This window comes from Oryzias latipes, chromosome 18, assembly GCF_053564925.1.
Source record: "Oryzias latipes strain Hd-rR chromosome 18, Olatipes_Hd-rR_3.1".
Classification (NCBI taxonomy): Eukaryota; Metazoa; Chordata; class Actinopteri; order Beloniformes; family Adrianichthyidae; genus Oryzias; species Oryzias latipes.
Window position 1 is genome coordinate 24,454,054 of NC_136254.1, and position 21,191 is coordinate 24,475,244.

The following is a 21,191-nucleotide window of genomic DNA, read 5'->3' on the forward strand; positions in this document are numbered from 1 at the left end:
ACTGTTTTTTCTCCAGCTCTATTTAAATTATCTTCGAAAGAACTTGCAGTCAATAACGGCTTGACGAAATGGTCTTTTATAATTAGCTGTTTGCACCAAAGTGTTATTGACTAAAGTGTTTGCCTTTTCCTTAAATTTACTGTTTGTTCACCATTGAGATTCAATTTGAGAGTCAATTTGCAGGGTTTTTTTTGTTTGTTTTTTTGAAAAATTACCCCGAGCTGTTGTTTTGTTTGTTTTTTATTTTATTTAACTGGGGTAATGTGATGACAAATGTGGAACAGTCCATGCCAGAGGGAGAAAGAAAGGTAGAGACAAGATCACGAGGGGGTGGCATATCCAAATATTAGGCTGTGATGGGAGATTGGAAGGAAACTGGTCAGACGGGGCTCTTTTTGCTTTTAGAGGCCTGGTGTCATTGGCTGGAGTGCTACATTAAAGTCTTAGTCACAACTACCATTGTGGGTGGATACAAGCTATCTGTGAGAAAAAGACTAGTACAAGGTGGCCCGCATAAAGTATCGTAAGTAAGGGGAGAGTAGGTGACACGCAGGTGTGTTGTGCAGATTTTTAAAATATCGCAGATTATGCAAGGCACCCGTTAGTGCTTTTCATGTGATAAGTGTGCGCTGCTAGGCTACTTGCTTGCAGCCTGATTGTTAGTTAATGAAACAATCAGAGGCTAGCTTGTGTGCACACCCTAGGGGCACTCATGTATCACGTGCACACTTTTGCGTGCGGCTTTTATGCATAGGCTTTCATCAGTAAGCTTTGGACTTTTGTCAGTACTTGCACCTTACCAACGACTAGAGGGTCAAGACACCATACAACAGTGTCACATATGTGTACAACTTACATTAGCCTCACAAACACGTCACAATACACTCGCCACACGCACAACAATCGTACGTTCCTTTTTCACGATGTCCCTTAAGGCGGCCGTACAAGGAAAACCGGAAGACCCACCTGCACTCCCCTTAAAATGCAAGCACACCTCTTTTACGACCTTCCAAACAATCCAAAAACCGGCATACAAGTTAGCGCCATGCCGGTGCGTGTGACTACGGCTGAAGATTTGTACTCTCAAAGACCCAACTCTGCTGGGTTGGTTCTCCATTCACATTTGTAGTTGACCGCATTGTGGATTAAGTTGTTATTCCTTTCAAGTATCTGACAATATCTTGTGTTTGGCACCTCTACAGTTTAAGTTATGTATTTGAGTGAAGAAGTAAGATTGTTCCAGAAATGGCTCTCGTTGCTGTGTGGAAATGGAAGTTGATGTTGATCCTGCAACGAAAGGAGGTCATCCAGGCACATAAATTCTAATGTGCCTGTATCTATAAGCAAAACAACGTTTGGGTGCTAATTATGGCATAGCATTTTTAGAAAGTTTTGGTATATTTACCAATGAAATTATGCAAGAAAAATCATGACAAAAAAAGAGGTCATTTCATGAATGAAAATTCTTTTCATTACGTCTGTATTTGAAATTTGCCATACTGTGATGTAACAGTCCTGTCTGGATGGTGACCTAGAGATGCATTGATCCCACAGTTCAATAATGTACTCACTGTTATTGACTGCTGGAAAATGGAAATATATTTTACTTTTCTGGAAATTGAATTAATTGACAAGTTTTTGCTTAACCTTAGAGGCTGTTGACAGTCAGGCCATGTTAACTTCATTATGTAGAGGATTGTTAACTGTTCTCACAATGTTCCAAATTAAAGCTAACAGTGGTATAAAAAATATACTGAAGCTGAAAGCCTGCCAACTAATTTAATATCAATATTTCCATCAACATTTTGTCTACATACCTGCAGTACATACCAAATAAGATTACTTTCTGTGAGGATGTCACATTTGCTGTCTAAAGTAAATCTTTTTCCAGTGTTTGACGATTTTTATTGAGAAGTTGTCCAATTGTATCTTGGTCCTGTAGCTGGTGTAATTCACACTTTTTAGCAAAGGTTCATCTATCATGGCTGTGTTGTATCTGATCAAAATCCAGATCATTCCAGATTATTTTTTTATTTAACCAAGCATCTTTTTTGCCATATGTCATATGTCCACAGAGGAGAGATGTCCTTTATCAGGCACAATTTCACAGGTTAAAATATTTGTTGTCATAAAGTAGTACCGGTAAGTCATGTGCAGGTGGAGAATGTAAAAAATGTGCGGCTGTCATTAATAAGCTGTATGGAGAAGTGGCATCAGTAAACGCAGCATGAAATATGAAATAAACCTTGGCTGAAGGCTTATGGCGTTTGGTTCGAAAGACCTTATGGATTTTGAAAAGTTTGCTACGCATGTAGAGAGGCACTGTGGACACAGGTCTTCTTCACGGTTATGGTGCAGTGTGAAAACACCTTACGAGTCCCAGAAGTTAAGTAGTGAGCCAACTTAAAAGTTAACAAGGGTAGCACTGCATTAGATGCATTAAGCATTCAATTAAACGTAACTTAAGGTCACAAAGACGGCAAAAAAAACAGTAACTACAAGATTGTCGTCCCTTATTTTCCTTTAATGGAAACCTACTTTCATCTTGTGTTTAACTTTTTTGCCAAAAATTCTCATCAATAGTTATAATAGTAGTAATATAATAGTTATAATATAATAGTTTTTTTGTGTGTTCTGAACTTATTTTATGTGAAGTAGTTTGAAATTTGCTATCATTTTGGTGCAGATCTAGTCTACAGAGCCAGGATGAGTCCATCTGGGGGTTAAACGTCCAATTTCGAGATGTCTACCCAAGCCAGTCTTCAGCTGGTTTTCCAGCCGATAGCATTCCCCTTCCTGTTTTGGACCAGTCGATAAGGACGTAAAGCCCAAATGATAATCACGTTGACATTTCAATGACGTCTGCATGAATCTAGCAGACGTTTTAACTGGCTGAATCACATCACTACATCAACACAACTGCTGCTTCAGACGAAAAAAATCCTCTGTTCGGGAGATTTAAACCCCAGATGACAACAGATTCATCAGTTGGCAAACACAGACAGCCCACAATTTAATTATAAACCAGAAGGGAGAGGACATGGGAAAGTGGGTTTCTGATATATTTTCTTTGATATATCAAAGAAAGGAATTGTTTTGCCCAACTGGTACTCCATCGCTTGGTCCAGAGACTGCTTGCTAAAAAACCTATACGATCAAAACCGCTAGTCCAAGTGTAAATTAAAAACTTAAATGTTCTTTTTTTATATTAATATTTTATTTTGACATTTTTTTGTTTTATTTGAAGGGTTAAATACCTTCAAAGTAAAATATAAAACTGTCGGTCACAGTTTGAAGCTGCCATTGGAACAAAAAATGCTCTTAACTACAAATTGGATGAACAAATGGTTCTGTATTCATTAAATAGAAACGCCTTGGCAGAGGTGCTACCCGGGCAGCTGTTTCCTGGGTTTGTCCTGTTCCCGGCAAATCAGCGTGTTTCCCCTAAACATCTTTCTTTACAGGTTAAATGGGCTTTTTGACCCTTTCCTATCAAGCAGATAAGCCCTTAAAGCTTTGCACGCCTTAATTTTGTTTGGATAGATAATCACCTTTCCAGTATGTTATGTAACTGTGACCAGCCAACAAGCATCTGTCAGTCCATCATCCCTCTAACCGCACCAGGATCATGCTCTAATACACACTCCCGACGCACCCACACGCCAGACCTCCTGTCTCGCCCTCTGTGCTACCCCACATGGCTTGATTGAAATAATCAATGTTAAAAGCCTTTTTTTTTTTTTTTTGCACAGGCTGCAAATTTGCACACTCCCCAACCCCCAGCAGACAGAGCAGGCATGCACACACATGCAACTCTTACACATGGCTCACCAGAGGGTTTCGAGGTCACTCCACAAGGACAAGAGGTTCTCTGGTAAACAACAACAAGCCTCTTTCTCTGCAGCAGCACGGGGCAAACTCCAAAGTGCACGCAGGCAGTGATTGCATCTTGGCATAATTGCCCTCAAACAAACCTGAGTTGGAGGCTTACCTTCCAGCCCGTTTTTGCACTTCAAATCTCAATCACCTAATCAGGCTGGATTGAGGCCCTTGTCTGAGGGCGCTGCACAGGAGTTCGGCTTTCTGCAATGAGATGCATTTCATCTCATTAGACGGGGTCCGCAGCGCTGCCAGGTCTCGCATCTGGTGTGAGATTTGTACCGTAATCCTGCGCGCGCCAGACCAAAGTGGTCGACGACTGGCGGGCAGAGTCAGATACCAGCGTGAAGGATGATGCTTCTGGGTTTACTGTAAGCCTTCTCCATGTGAACAGCAAAGACTGAGATGCTCAAAAGTCTCTCAGTTGGGCCTTCTCTAAGTAGAGTTTGCACTCCTATCAGCATTTTTGCAACAAGCAAAGTGTTGATTACAATTTTAGAACTTCGATATCTTTTTTTCCTATATTTTATTCATACACACGATAATATAACTGATAGCTGCTAAAATGCAGCTTTTTTCTGCCAAACCTACGATCTCTACCACATCATTTCCTGGCCAAAAGTCTGACTTATAATAAGTTAGACCACTTAATTTATGCTTTTATTTGGAAGTTTAGGAATTTTCATGTGCATTAAGGAACAAATTTATTCAACTCTTCTTGTTTTTCACAAATTGAATGCTCAATAAATAATTTAACGAATCCTTCTAAAGAAATGCTTTCTGTATCAGTGACTGCAGCCATGGCTCAAGTAACAATCGATCAAACCATTAAATGCTCTAAATCGTTTAATGCACTAAAGTTGAAGTCTGGACATTTTGGATATTTGAGAAAATGTATCTAAAACACTCTCTTTAAATAGATAATAAGACCCACTCTGATGAAAATGGTGTTTTATCATGTTCTTGTAGCATTTTTCTGCTGATGGAGGACGTATATAAACCAAACGGCTTGATAGCTCCAATATCGCTCGCTGCTTTTGTTGCACTAGGAGCATGCCAAAAAAGGCCAAAAATAAATCAACTTTATATACAGGAGGCGGACATCTAACAAAAACAGGTCTCCATCCACAAAGAGATGTATTTGATTTGTTAAATAATTCAAGCTGCCATTGGATTGTTGTAGCATTTTTAAGATAACCATTTATTGCAATTTTTGACGACTTTTACGGTAAACATATTTTCTCAACTTGATATCGAGATAACGATAAATTTGCGATTTATTGTGCAGGCCCATGCAAAACATTAAAGGGTTTTAAACAGTAATCTTAGAACATGTAAAAACCATTCCCGGATGTAAAACAAAATCTTAAATCGTTAATATCTTTGTTTCCAAATGTTAAAGGACTTTGAAATAATAACAGGCAAAAATAACAAGCTGGCCTTATGTAAAACCATAAATAAGGCCTCTCCCTCCTCCTCCATAAGTTTAATTCACCTAAAAGTTTTATAATGAGATCATCGTCAGGGCTCTTTGGCAGCTGTCTGTAAACAGTGTTGTCCTTCTAAAGAACAAAGCAGCTTCCTTGAAGTAAGATGGAGTGAACTCCATCAACCGGACCATCGACCTTGATGATGCGGTCTTATGTCTGGACCACCAGAAAGCATTTCACTGCAGAGCAAAGCAAGGTTTCCAGGAATGCCTTTGACGCAAGGATACATATTAGTCTGTCTGTGTGTGGCCATTGAGGTCAGTTCACTTTAACCATGCTATACTGTTGAGTATGGGCCCTTATCACTGCATTAGGCTGGTTCTAATAACCTGCTTGTAATGTGTTGCTCTTAGCCGGTCTTTAGACAACAGACATACTCAGCAAAAACTTGATATCTTTTAAGCATATTTTTCTTATTTAAAGTTACATTTAAACTTATTTTTCTTCAGGAAAAAACCCACAATGTCTTAGAAATGTACATTGGGTTTTGCTAAATTTATCCTAAATATTGAAAAACTTAGGCGTTCAAACCAGTCAGAGAAAAATCCATCAGTCAGTCCGACTTTTTAACTGCATTAACAGTAACTCAAGAACTTATTGCTACTCATTGCTACACAGTAGCCACGTTAGCGTGCTAATACTCATGTACAACATGTACATGTAAAAAAACAGACTGAGACCCCTAAAAAAAACTGTGACTACGCTAACACCCAACCTTAAAGTAACATGTAAAAAAAAAACAGTCGGACAATGCTACATGTTAGCCCCGTTATTAACAATAACATCCAACTTTGTTAGCAACACGTAGAAAACCCCCAGACTGATTCTGCTAAAACAAACGTTACTATGCTAACTCCCAAACTTGTTCGTAGCGCATAAACAAACACACAGACTGACAACGCTACACCTTAGCCAAGTTAGAGTATTTACAATAACACCCGACACATAAAATAATAGATTAATACCACTAAAACAAATACTGCTTTGATTTTGTGAACTCTCGACCTTGCAAAGTCGGGAGTTAGCAACACCCCAAGATTGGGGTGTTGTTTGACAGGTCTATGTCCCTGGAAGGTCACTCAAAACAGATAGTAAAATACGTTTTATCATCTGAGGAATGTGGCGAAATTAAAAAGTATTTTGGTTCGATTTGACCTGGAAACAATTATCCACGCCTTTATTTCTTCTTGTTTAGATTACTGCAATTTGCTTTCTTTCCCTAAACCGTCTTCAGCTTGTCCAAAAATTGGTAGCAAGGCTTTTAACAGGAATCGGTAAACGGACACACATCACTCCTCTGTTGTCTGCTTTACATTGGTTACCTGTCAAATTTCAAATTGATTTTAAAATTCTTCTTGTAGTTTTTAGAGCCTTGCATGGTCAAGCTCCGACGTACTTATCTGACTTTTTAACTACATACTCCTCGGCCCGATCGTTGAGGTCTTCCAACCAGAATCTTTTAAGCATTCTATTCAGGAAAGCTTTTAGTTGGTTTTATTCCTTGTTTTACTACGTTATACTGTGTTTTGTTTTATTATTATTGTATTTTATTACTTTTTTGTGTTTTGATATAATTTTATGCTCTTTTTGTAAAGCACTTTGTGATTCGTCCTGGGAAAAGTTCTATAGAAATAAAGGTATTCTATTCTAGTCTAGTGACGCAGTCCAAGGCCGCTACACGTTAGCCTCATTAGCCTATTTACAATACCAACCAACCTTTTTTAGCGACACGTGAAAAAACACACTGATCGCACTAAAACAAATGTTACTGTGACTACGCCAACTACCAACCGTGCTAGTAACATTTAAAACAAAAACAGTTCAACAACGCTAAATGTTATCATATTAGCATATTTACAATATTACCCAACCTTGTCAGCTATCCCTGAAAAGAACCGACTACATTTTAAAATGGTGTGTGTACCTCTCAAAAACCCTTTGACATCGATAAGTCCAACCCACATTAATTCATATATAAGATGCTCCAGATTGTAAGCTAGTCATCCTATCTCAGTTCTGAAGTCATTGTGTCTTACATAAGATGAGCTAATACAATAAAAAAGAATTGACACAAATAAAAAGATTTAGAGTTTTGCAATGTAAAAGTCAGCTAAAAACCCTTTTTGTTTCCTTACAAATGCATTTATATGTGTTGAAATAGCAGAATGGCTTTAAGTTGTGAGTTTTGTTTTTTAAAGCCAAGTGTGGTGTGGGAGGCGGAAGTGTGTGTTCGGCTGCTTCACTTTCAGCTGTTGCTGCAGATTTGATTTCCCAGCTAATTTATCATGCAGATGTGCTGACTGTCTATTTACCCAAACACAAAGAACTGCTTCAGTAAGGGAATGAAATTAATTGTTGGGGTCTCATTGTGGAGGAAGAGAATGCTGAATCAGAAAGTTTACAGGGTTGAAAAAACAGAGGAGAGGAGGACTCATCTTTTTTGTTGCATGTTTGACCCAGTTTTTCTTCTCTCTGTTTAGTTTGTTTTTTAATCAACAAATCTTTATTTTTTTTAACCTTTTTCTTAACCTCTGCCATCTACAGGCTTATCATCAATTAGCTTTGCTGTGAGACGTTTATTTTCAACGATTTCATTCAGTTTTGACCTCGAGAGTCTTTCTACATGTCACTCCTCATGCAGTGATTTCAGCAGCAGAGGTGTCTTGTTCTGTCATGTTCACTCTTTCCCTTTTCTCTGTGTGTCCGTTGCCTTACCCATGTCTTTTGCTGTGATGTTGTAGAGCTTGGAACTTATGGGAAACTAAAATATTATCACTCAATGACTGAGGAAGGTAAGCGCCAACGTTTTCATTACTTGACTGTTTGATGCGACCTCTTCCATCCCTGTTGATTTTTAAGTTATTTTTTTGGTATATTCATTTTTGGACCCTTTTTTGTTTGCTTGTGGCACAAACTTTTACGTTTCAGTGTTCCTCTGAAGCTACGTACACATCAGGTATGTGACGCGCGTTCAAGACTGTGCTAAACACACAATTTTTGAATGTGAGTATAGCCCATGGTGTTCACACTGGACAAGCAGGGAGGGGCTATTCGTTATTTTACTACTGTTTATTAGCAAATTCCCGCCACCTACAATTGGAAGAAGCTTGGTACGAAATGTCCAAGCCGTGTAAATGTTGCAAATCATGCTCCAGACTTTTTTTGCACTGATTTATTCCAACGTATGAAAGACTTTGTGTCATATAACTACGGCCGGGCGAAAACAACGATTATTAATTTCTCTTCCATGATCTATTTTCAAATGGGTAGTAATTCCTGGAATTAAAAGGGTCATCATCCATAAGGCACCATTGTATTTGAGTCCCTGGTTGGTTTAAGTTGACCTGTTCAACTTACAAGACGCGTTCAATGGCTGCGCGTTTTGTTTGTAGAGCCAGAAAATGGTTGTAAAAACTTGTGTAGTGACGCATCCATGCGAGAGATTTAAACACAGAAGTCCTAAGACATTCGTAAAAACTTTTGTAGATTTTGAGAGATTTAAATGGACACGCCCAATAACAGTCATACAAATTTGCGTAGCTATGCATAAACACATGAGTCTCGAATACGAAAGCCTGAAACAGTCATAACAATTTGTGTAGCTATGCATGAACTTAAGAGTTTTGAACACGGAAGCCTTGCTTAGCTATGCTTCAACGCGAGTGTTCTGAACGCAGAAGCCCAAAAACAGTAGTAAAATTTTGCATAGCTATGTGTGAACGCGTGACTTTTGAACACAGAAGTCCAAAAAAAGTAGTGAAATCTCGTGCAGCTATGCGTGCACGCGAAAGCTTAAAAATAGTCGTAAAAATGTGCGTAGCTATGCGTGAACGCATACATTTTGACGGTGGAAGCCTAAAAACAGTCATAAAACTTTGTGTAGCTATGTGTGAATGCAAGAGTTTTGAAGCCAGTAACACACTTATACACACATTTACACAGAGTTTTCATTGGAAGTGGTCCCTTAAACGCCTGTTGCCGAGGCCGGTGTGAACGCAGCTTCAGACGAAAGTATTTACTTATTTACTTTTGTAAATCTTATTTTACATTTTTTTTAACATGGTGTGCCAATGTGTGTAGTGGTTCATTATTATATATTATTTTTTTTGCTTTTGTATATTACCCGTCCTTATATTTATCATGCAAGTGTACAACATTTCTTTGAAGAATGAACTGTGCTCCACATTCAGAGCGTGTAAAAAAAGAATCTTTTTTTTTTTTTGGTTATTCTCCACCATTCTCTCTCTTTTATTTATTCTGGTTCCCCATCTGTGGTGCTGAAATATACATCATCCACACCTCAGTGCTCACTTACACCAGCAGCGGGTGCGCACACCTGAGACGTACGTTGCTGAATTTGGCAAACCAGAGTGACTCATCCACCCAGCGCTTACGTAACAGGCAGAGCTGACAGGGAAACAGAGCAGACTGCGTGAGGCGGTGCCATCCTCTAAAGAAACACACTGGCTTCATTATGGCGCAAATGATGGGGTTTTGATCAATTGTGCAGCTCAAATTGTGCCCCCCCCCATTACTTCACAAATGAACATCATTCAGGCAATAAATGTTGTAAATGCTTTAAGCATGAGCCTTTTTTTGTTGCTGTTGTGATGTGATTTGTACTTTATGTTCACTTTATAATCATCTTTTTATTTTCAGGCTAAGATGTCTCAATAGCAGGAAATGTTAGTGCTGTCACTTCAGTTGTTAGTGTTTTTGTGTTTTTTCAGCTCCTCAGACCAACCGAGAACTCAGAATAGAAACCAGAATTTTTTTTTCTCTCTTGATCCTTAATTTTTTCCATTTCTCCTTTGATAATTAGGGATGCTTTTTCAAAGCTTAAAGGATTTTGAGATCACTGGTCAACTATAAAGTCATCCAAAACCGCTGTTGAAATTAAGTGAAAACCAACTAACCCTTCTTGGACTTAGACAGAGAGACAAAAAAACGACTCCAAACAGCAGATTAAAAGATGTCCAAAAGTCTAAGGGTCTAAAGCAAACTCTAATAGTCTAACTTATTAAAAAATAAAAATCTAAACAAAATTAACCATTTTTGAAATTTTTACCCTTTTTTTTTGGTGGACCATGTTATCAATATGAATAAAGTTTAGCCCAAATTACAAAAGGGGTTTATATAAATAAACACCTTGTGTGTCAGAAGTTCCAAAACCCCCTGTTGTAACAGTAAAATATGTCCAACACAAGAGGCTTTCAGCTCTGATCTGTCTGCCCAGCTGTTGGACAGGACAAGTTAAAAAAAAGTGACTTTAGTTGAAAGGATCTGACTTAACAATTGAGATAAAAAAAAAACTAAATACAACAAATATCACAAAAAAGTCGGGGGGAAAAACAATCCAACAAGACACAGAGGTGGAGCTTTAATGGTGTTGTTTTTAAGCCATAATAAACTTGGTTTGTTACGCTCACTAAGTCAAAAATGAGTTGTTGTTTTTTTAAATTTAACTCTCGAAGTATTCTTCAGAGTAATGAAAATCTGCAAAAGTGACTAAAGCTAAACCGTGATATAAACATTAACAATATTTAAAAAAAAAAGAAATGGAAAAAGTGACAACCTATAGTGTTTTAATACTTCACTTTATGACAATAATGTCAGACAGATAACTAAATGCTAATAATGAAACAAGAGGGGCCGAATCTTTTACCTACTCTGCTCATTATTTTGGCCTTTTATTTTGTTTAGGGATATTTCTGTAACATTAAATCCGGATTTTAAAAAGTGACATATTTTATCTTCTTTTCCCGTCTTCTTCTTGTTCTTCTTTTTTTTTTTATTACTTTGAGCTTAAAAAAAGATAGAACATCTGTCCTCTTTTTTAATAATCTGTCCAGACAATTTGTCCCAGTCTTTTCAGAATCACTAACCTCCCCCCTCCATCCACCCTCCATGCCACCGTGGCTTTCGTCAGCATAGAAAAAACTTGCCACAGATCCCTCAGAGCAAAAAGGTTCGTCCAGGCGGAGACCTTCAGATGATCCCACACGTGCTCAAACAAACGCTTGTCGAGTGACGCCGATCCGCTGGAAGACGTGGCCCTTTCCTGCGAAAATGTGCAGCGTGATTGTTTGTGTGTTTGCATGAGTGGGGAAATTACCGGGAGGGTAGGAAAACGTGGAATATGACGTGGGTGAGGAGATCTCGGGTCCTGCCAAGACGAAAAAAAAAAAAAAAAAAGAAGATGAAAAGATTGGATGGATTAGGGGAGAAGCAGAAGCAGTTGGAGATGGGAGGTGGCTAAAGCGTGACTTGGGAATGTTAATGATTCCGCAGAAGGTCACAGTCGGTGTCGACACGGCTGGGTGGAGCAGATCTAGACGGACTACTGCTTCAAGCAGAGTCTTTTTGAAATTAGAGAGGAAAAAATGACAAAGTGGAAAAGTTGCATCAATTCCAGTTGGTTATTAGAAGCAGGCAAAAATTGTATTTAAAGTAGATGCAGATTTTTAAAGGCTGAAGAAAATAACAGCTCATATAATATACAAGTGTTTCAGGAGTTGGGACATAAATAAATGTGCAGTTAATATGCAGAGGAGATTTTTAATCTTTGCACAAAGGACAGCCTAACATAATTTTCTTGCACCTGAAATTAGCCATCCTCCCATTTCTGTACTCTTAGTTGATTTTGTGCTGATAAGATGGTCAATAATTAACCTCAGAGTCTCTCCCCAAACCATCTGGATATACAGGATCTCTAAAAAGGCTGTCGGTGAATAAAATAATAAAAAGTAAAATTCCTCTTAAATACTCAGTTCGATGAAAACAGTGGTTTTAACATGTTGTTGTGGCATTTTTCTCATTTTGGAAAACATAAAGAAATATGGCATATCTGAGTATTTCTTTATTCCAATCATTGTGAATCAGGAGCAGACGAGAAAAATGGTGTTTGAAAATGAGTCGAAAAATACGCTAGGCAGCTCATAACTTCACTGCTCCTCTAAGAGGTGAATTTCTGATGAACTCCTGCCGATCTGCAGAAACTACGTCCTACAAACAACACAGGATGTTGGCTAAAAACGGGATAATCGTAATTAAAAGACCTCCGAGTTTAAAACTGATCAAAAGATGACCGCAGTGGGTCTTTAAAGCATTTAGCTCATGGGTGCATCACACCTCCTTCAAGTCCATGATTTATAAATTTAGACGTGTGACCTTTTAACATCTGGCAGCACATTTCTAATCTGAGGGGCCGAATGTGAGCTCCAGATGTTTTTGGCAGAGGTTTTATTTTACTTTTTTGCCAACTGAACAGGACATTACAGGCTCATCAGGATAAGATCTGTTGAAATGTGACCCATCACGGGTCAAACAGGTCAACAGAGGTATTGCTTGGGTCGACGATTAACGGCCGCGGCTCCCTCTGTTTTGTTTATATTTTCCCCTCTGCAGGTAAATTTCGAGAGAAGGCCTCGATTCTGCACAAGATTGCTAAGAAGAAATGCCAAGTGGAGGACAGCGAGAAGGCCAATGGCGTTTCAAGCCGCGCAGGTAAAATGACTTCCAAAATCTCCACATCTAAAGACCGTGTCACACAGCCACTACGTACAGAGTGCACGGATGAAAATTGGTCATACGTGAATGTAAGTGAGGAAAAGTGAGAAAGGTTGTGGTGTTTTACATGAACTTTTCACAGATATACGGTAAGTATGAAGAAGTATGAAGAAACCACGCAAAGAACTCGTAAATCAGCGTAGAACATGCCTGATTATTGTTCTGTTTTTTGTAATTTGAACGTGATTTGTGCGCCGTATATGTGATATTAAAGTCATACATCGGTAGTGCAAGCGTATTTTGGAACAGTAGTGCAACAGTTTTGGAAAGCCAGAAATTTGCGTATGTATCTCACAAAAATCACGCACAATTGTGTTAGATTGACGTAATAATTGCATATAAACTACTTTTGTACAGCTCAAAATTGAATTTACATAAAGACCCGTTGGCCAAAGCCCGAGTACTCTGATACCCGCAATCTGCTCCCGGGTACGAATATTTGCGACGTCCAAGATCACTAACTTGTGATCACTATAAATATAGTAGAGTGTAGTAAAAACGCAATTCGGGAACGATGTATTTATTTCTCTGAAATGCAAAATAATGTTGGATTTTAAGTTTATAAACTAAAAAAAAGCTGAATGTGCAGTGCTACTTTCACTGGAGGTAAACAGATCTTCAAAATAAAGTGTAGGTGAAGCTCTCCATTTTCAAAATAAATTAGATTAGAAAACTTTATTTTCCCACGATGGGGAAATTCACTCATCTGCAGCAGCAAGTACATTCAGAAATGACTGCAAAAAGGACATCAAAAATGATATTCAAATTAAATAAAAGAAATTCAGCGGCAAAAGTGACATGTGATCCACTGCAAACAGGTGATCAACTGTAAACATGTGATCCAATGACACAATTAACGTAATTCCAGCGGATTCTGCAGCAGAGAAAAGCAGCTTTTCTTAGCGGGTTTGCACTGATATGCAATGTTTTACAGCGTAAAGTCTTGCAGATCATTGATGATGAAAAAACTGAACGGAACATTTCAGGATTTATTTTTAAATGATCCAAAACAACGGTGATAAATATGTTTTAATTTTTTTATGTTACTGCTGAACCAGAAGGTTGAAGGAAAAAAAATCTTGTTTAAAGTAACAAACATCATTTCTTTTACATCTAAATCTTTGTGTTTTTATCAGTTTTGTTGATTCTGATCTCCTGTTCTAAATAAAAGTATAAACGATAATTTAATACATACTATTTTATTTCTTTACATCCAGTTAAAAGACAAACAGAATGCAACTTTATTAATGATGATTCAATTTGTGAATCGCTTATCTTCTGAATCATCTACAGGCTCTCGGTCTGTTGTTCTGGGAGTCCACGTTTAGCTGCGTTTTAGCCGTGTAAACCCTTGCACAGCAGCAGTAAACAGTTCCAAAGGTGTCCTGCTGCAACCATTCTGCAAAGAAAAGCTGACTTGCAACCTTAGAAAGCGCTCCAAAAACTCAACAACTCAATGTATAAATATAAAATATGTTTTCATGCTTCTGTGCATCTTTTTTTTGTATCACTAATCTGTTTAATTTTTAATAGACTTTATGAAAACATCTGAAATCTTCAGTGTTGTTGTCCATTCATGGAACTTAAAAGATCTGCAAACTTTTTTATTGATCAACTAGCAAATAATTATATTATATTACATTATATTACATTAATTGTTGTTATAATTTAGAGAAGAATTTAAAGGTCACCATTTGATGCTAAGCAAGCGTTACCAATCTGAATGAGACTGTCGTCTTGTAGCGGTGTTTAAATCAATCTGCGGAGGGTAATTTACGGCCGCCTCTTTTTTCTCACTTCAAAGTGCCAAGAATAAAGACTAACCGGCTTTCACGGCCGCCGTCAGCGCTGTCAGAGTCGGACAATCAAAGCAAGACGGAGATGTTGATCAGAAAGGCAAAATGATGCTAATGGTGGCACATTAACGTGTTATCCTCTTCATCATAGCACATGACTAGTGGTCATCAGTGCTCTTGTGTGCTTTTGCGTGGAATACTTACACCAGTGGAAATGGAGACGTGAAAACATTGTGGGGGGAAAATAAATAATTTTGTTTACCAAAAGCAGACAAGTTCGTTCATTTTTTTATTTTCCCCCAGAAATGCTGTCAAATAAATATTTTTGTCCTTTTATAAGCATTTCTTTGGTTAAACAACTCGTAACTAGAATCCTGTTTCTGTTTAATGTGCCTTTGTGTACGTTGTTAGTGTTATGTCATCTGCTTCACTGGATAAAATGTCCTTAAAAAAAGTTTAAAAATATAGAATACAGCATGTTTTTCCCCTTAGTATACGTGGAAATGTCTACCAATGAAACTAGTAGAATTTGTCTTTGTAAAAATTCTTAAAACAAGTTATGTCCTGCACTTTTAGGACAAAATAAAATCCTAAAACTATTTATTAACACTCATATTTAGACCTATTGCTATTATAACCTAAAAAAAATAGTTTTATATCTTTCAGTATACACTTTATCCCCCAAGTATGTTAAATTTTAAGCAACAGTCCAACTATCATTATGTCTTTACTATAATTATACATCTTTGGATAAATTGGTCTTCTGTCCAGCTTTCTTGTAACAAGACACACCTACCATCACAAATAAAAAATTCGGCTCAAAAATATTAGAATAGAATAGAATAAAACTTTATGGATCCCACAAAAGGGAAATAACCTTGTTAAAATAGCAGATAGATGATAAGTATACCTCATGCAGAGGATGAAGATTTTAGTTTCTCTGACATCCTCCTCTCACTCACCACAGTCACAGACTCTACAGGACATCCCAGAACGGTGCTGGATCTCCACACCGGTTTGTTGATCCTGTTCCGTAGAAGAGGGCAGATGCAACAAAAGATGTATCATAAAAAGGCTTCAACAGAGTCCTGCAAACTCAGATGACCTCATTCTCCTCTCCTGCGATCTCCGGCGGCATTTTCTTTTTCTTTTTTTTGCCAAGCGGCAACAGCTGATCGTGTAAACGAGGCAACTGTAAACCGCTTCAGACCCACAAGAGATGGAAAAACAGTCCAAAAAAGCAGCAGCAAAAACAAAAACACAAAAGCTAACACAGAGCTGTGGTAACTGGCAGCCCACTGGTTGATATTAAATATTATGTTTAAAAAAAAGTGTTTCAAGATCATTCATTCATTCATCTAAACCCATCTTGTCCCTTTCGGGGTCACGGGGGCTGCTGGAGCCTATCCCGACCACTCGTGGGCAAAGGCAGGAGACACCCTGGACAGGTGGCCAGTCACAGTCACACCTAGGGGGACAATTTAGAGTAACCAATTAGCCTGTGAAGCATGTTTTTGGATGGTGGGAGGAAGCCGAGGTACCCAGAGAAAATCCACGCATGCACAGGGAGGACATGCAAACTCCACACAGAAAGGTCCCCTATTGGTGTTCTGGTTCAGCTCCCCCAGATTTGAACCAGGCCTTCTTGCTGTGAGGCACGTTTCAAGATCAAATGACTGAAAATATTGCAGATTGATTGATTTAAGTCATTACATCTTACTCAAAAGTTACTGGTTAGTTTTGTCTGATACTGAAACTAGACAAAAATACTTGGTGAGATTTTGTGATTCTGCAGCGTTTACTTACAGAAGAAAAGTTGATCTTATTTGTTATGAGGAAAAGGGGAAAAAAATGTCGTTAATTATCATTTATTGTAACATTGCGAACCTTTTGCCTGATTAAATTGTCTTCGTGCCGCCCACAGATAAGAATCTACCAAACAGCTCCAGCGTGGAAGAAGAAGTGCCACCACCCATGAACGGGACAGCTGGACAGGAGGGGGAAGCGGTAAGGCGTCCTGTCATGCTAACCAAAGTCAAATTTCCTGAAACCGTCTGCATTTTCTACAACTGGATCAACATCTGAGCTTGATCTGCGGGTTCTTGAGGCATTTATGAATATTTTATGGCCCTCATCAACGTCTGCGAGTGTGACTGTGGCTCAGGCCACTACTGCTAATCACGTCCCTGCATGCACCCAGACAAGTTCCTCCGTCTTCAGCCAGGCCTGCCAAAGACCCGCCTAATCCCAGCGAGTTCTGTAATCACACTCCTCGTTCACCTGCTGCTGCCCACCGCTGGGTGCTTGAATCGAGCACCCGCACACAGAACTCTGCCGCTGACGTTCGGACACGCTCAGAGAGGCTTAGAGCGGCACCTGCAGCAGCTGTGCTGGTATTAACGGCAACGGCGGGACGCAGCGGCCTGCCAGACGGTCCTGGCACGGGCGTGGTTACAGCGAGGGAGGGAGGGAGGGGAGGGGAGGCGATGGCACAGGATGTGCTGGCTGTGGCGTTCGTCCTGCTGGAATGTCACACTTCACATCATGTTTCAAACTAATCCTTAAAGTCACAGCTTTAATGAAAGACTATTGGAGTTTCTTATATTTAAGTAGGATAATTGCATTTCTGACAATTTACAACAAATGAGGCAAATATGCATCAAACCACTTAGGCTCCAAAATTACCTCAATTAAGCAAAAATATTTGTAACATTTTTTTAAATCGTAGCTGCAAACAAATACAAGCATCAATTTCCACCAAAGAACCTGAAGTAAGACGGGCGTATTGATGGGAGTTTTCTCCAGCTCCTTTAACATTCACCTGTCAATCAAAAATACACAAAATAATGTTGAAAATGAGCTTAAATAAAGTCAAAATAAGGAACTGGAAAAAGGCTAAGTTAAATGAATATCTAGCAATTAACATCAACAGAGTTTTTAACCCCAGGCTGTAAATAGGTTTATTTACTATGCATACTGACTTTTTTAGCATGGGGGTTGATGGGAAATTGCTTAATACATGATCAAATAACAAAAGAAACAGAAACAAAGGGGAAAACCCCCCTAAACATAACATAATTAGGCTAACTGTATCAAGACTGTGATGAAAATTGTGTAATTTTGGTGTTTTTAACGTGTCTTTGTCCTGATGATGGAGGACATAGATTAAGAAAATTAGCTTGAAATGGCATTTCAAAACATTTATGTGACGTACAAAATATGGTGGGCAGGCCACAAGCTACCTGCTTTTAGCTCTCAGCAACGGGGAGGGGAAGTGGGGGCGGGGTTGCATAATCATAATTAAAAGACCACTGGGAGCGCTTTAAAAATGGATCAAAAGATGATCGGAGTGGGACTTTAAACTGCTTAAGAGCACCTGTCTGTAAAGACAGACGGAAAGGACTCCCACAATGCACTTCATCAACTGAATCCCTGGGGTGGGTGGGGATATTACAATAAATGACTGAATACTAATGTAAATATGGATGTATTTGTCCAATGTGTTCCCTTAATGCTGTTGTTTCCATCTGTGAAAATATAGTTTAACATGAAAAAGCTTATGTTGTAAAAAAAACAACAACATTAAAGTCTTGCAGGATTTTCAAACACAGCAGATAGATTTATAGAAGCATAAATGCTTGCTATAAATTCTGGAAAACCTGATTAAAAATTCATATCCTTTGAACATTTTATGTCAAAAATGTCCATTGTTATTGTCAGTAAACTACTATCACAATCATCCATCTCATTTTAATCTGGTTCAATTTACCTGAGTCTAAACTACCGACACTGACTAGTATTACAATCTAAAAATCTTTGCAGGATGATCATTTCATGCACAAAAAACTTATTAATCTGCAGCTTTGCATTTAACAAACTTCACTAAGTTCAGGAAGATTTTCTTTTCATAACAGGAAAAGGCATTTCTTGTTCAAGGATTGTTATTCTTCCCTTCATATTTAGTTATGCATAAAAACGGGTAAAGAAAATGTCTTTAACAATCAACCATATTGCAATATGGTCAGGTTTTGAATAAAATTCAACAAAACCAACTCTTTCAAACTGAAAAAACAGAAAACCTGAGAACATTCACTCAAAGGAGCAGCTTTCTCAGGCTGGCTGACTTTCAGAGGCCTGGATGCTTATTGACAAGCCGAATTCCTATAGGCTGCTATTTTTAGAAAAGTGTCCAACTGCGCACCTGTCTGTGTCAGCCAAGAAGTTGCTGGAAACAGCTTACGCCTTCGTATGCCACCAGAGGCTCCATCATGGTAACTGTTGAGCCCCCTCCACCTATTTTTTGGTGCCCTGGCAACCATGAGCGGGCAGCAAGGGGGCTATTTAAATCCAAATGAAAAACCAAAGCACGCTTCTTGTACAATTTCCAAAACAATAATAAAAAAACTGCCATTTTTTTTTCTTTTTTTTAAGGAGAAATCAATGGTTTGGTCTAAAATACAACTATTTGGTGTATTTTATATTTTTGGTGTAAGAGGATGCAACACAAACCTTTATATCCCACTTTGATCATATTTTGATCCATTTTCAAAGTGTTCCCAGTGGTTCTTTGATAGTACTGTGTGTGCATGTAATTAATCTTTACTTGTAATTAATGAATCTATATGATCAAGTTTGAATCTAACCTAATATTGCCGTGAAAAGCCTTATTTTGAGGTATTTTCATTTAAATGTCTGACAATGTGGTGCAGTAAAAGATCAAAAATACAATTTAAAAAGAAGATTTATGACGTTTTCCTATAGTAGTCCAGCAACTTTTATTTTACACGACTAAGGGGGATTATTTTCAATGCCATACTTTACGGGGGGGGGGGACCATCAGGCTCTCTAATTCAACACTTCAAAAAGAAAAAAGCGCTTTTTTCTCCTAAGAATCTTGACCACAAACTTCTTATTAATGCCATAATACATCTTTCCTTACCTTCTTCCACAGTTTACCGTCTTATCCAATCAGGTCTCTATGTGCCTCATTAATCTATAACAAACATCCCGTCAGGCTTTTTCCCTTACATTATGGATAAAAGATGGGGGCTATGGCATTTTGGATTAAATCGGCTAACAACTACAAAGTCGCACATTGATGACATCACAACACTGAGGGGCAGATGCTTGAGACACCAAGGGCAATGTAAGACGCATTTTGAGCCGAGTTCAACTAAAACGTTCATGCCGGGAAACCTTTTTTTATATTTCACAACATGACAGTAGTGATACATGAGATTGACGCTTTAAAAATGAAAATTGCACTCATTTATCTGTAACGAATTAATTGCAATTGACACAATAAATTGACACCTCTAGTCTTTTAATTTTGATTATGCCGTTTTTAGTCTAAATAAAAAAAAAATCATTTTCTAGGACATAGATTCTGCAGAGCGGCTGTAGTTCACTTCTGAGTTGTGGGCATAACTATTGGCCTAAAGCCACACCCCCTCCCTGTTGCTGAGAGCCCTCTGTTTACACGCTCTACCTCTAGCTTACAGCCCCTCACACCCCCAACCTAACATTAGTGGTGCAACAAAATAGGGGAACAATACTGGCGCTATTTACAGTTTCATTTATAGTTTTGAGCCAGATACATGGATCTAGTCAGTTACACTGATTTGACTAAGGAAATACTCAAAGTGGGAGACGATGTGACTCATTGTGGATTTTTGAAATGCAGTTTGATAGTTTTATTTTGGTTCTAGAACTGCTGGTGATATTTTATGCAAACCCATATTGCAGTTTCCCAAACGTCCACTAGGGGTCGGCCTTAAAATGGCAGCATTTATAACTGTCTTTCAGTGCAACTTTAAATTGGAGCATAACTATTTGTTTGCAACAAAAAGAGGGTAGGATTTCCTTATTAACCAATTCTACAGATGAAAACTGTTTGCATCTAAACCTGGGCCCACACCCCTTTTAACCCTTGTAGTATCACTGAGAACAAGGGCTAAACACTCCCCCCACGGAAGGAAAACAAATTGCCAAATGCCATGTTGGTCCCCTCGCAGCTCGGTGGAGTCTGATAAAAGTCAGTGCCTTTAAGCTCAGAGTTGGCAATGCAACCAACTGAGGCACCACAGGGCAGGAAAGGCCCCCAGGGGGCTGGCATTTTGGAATCACGTCAGTGTGGGGAGCATTAGCCACATGGGACACATGAGACACAAATCAGTAGATTGTTGAAAATGTACAGCAAAATGTCCACCAAGAAGCCTCAAGACAAATTCCAGTATTATTGTCTTCATTTAAGAGCACATTTGAGCAAGATTCTGCCTTGGGTACTAAATGTTAATGACAACCCCCCCCCCATCCCCCTTACATCTTCAAAAAAAAGAAAAGCACTGAATTCAACCCAGGACTGATCTTCACAAAGCTTTGGTGTTTTTTGGTTTTTCACCAAACCCTTTTAACAGACAACAATGCAGCCATCTGGATATGGAGAGGAGGAGACATC

The 21,191-nt window shown here is 38.6% G+C and overlaps 1 protein-coding gene across 14 annotated transcripts in view; it reads left to right on the top strand.

The window, feature by feature from the left end:
* Positions 1 to 21,191, top strand: part of LOC101167489 (sodium/potassium/calcium exchanger 2) — a 79,202-nt gene that overhangs the window by 49,747 nt on the left and 8,264 nt on the right. For 8 of the 14 annotated variants that reach the window (XM_078936417.1, XM_078936412.1, XM_020711600.3 and 5 more), the window contains 2 exons: positions 12,777 to 12,875; positions 16,659 to 16,741. In XM_078936417.1, the coding sequence (XP_078792543.1) occupies positions 12,777 to 12,875; positions 16,659 to 16,741 (182 nt within the window). Of the gene's footprint in view, positions 1 to 8,110; positions 8,162 to 12,776; positions 12,876 to 16,658; positions 16,742 to 21,191 lie in introns of all 14 variants that reach the window. The other 6 variants (XM_078936409.1, XM_020711597.3, XM_011487376.4 and 3 more) reach the window with 1 other exon arrangement.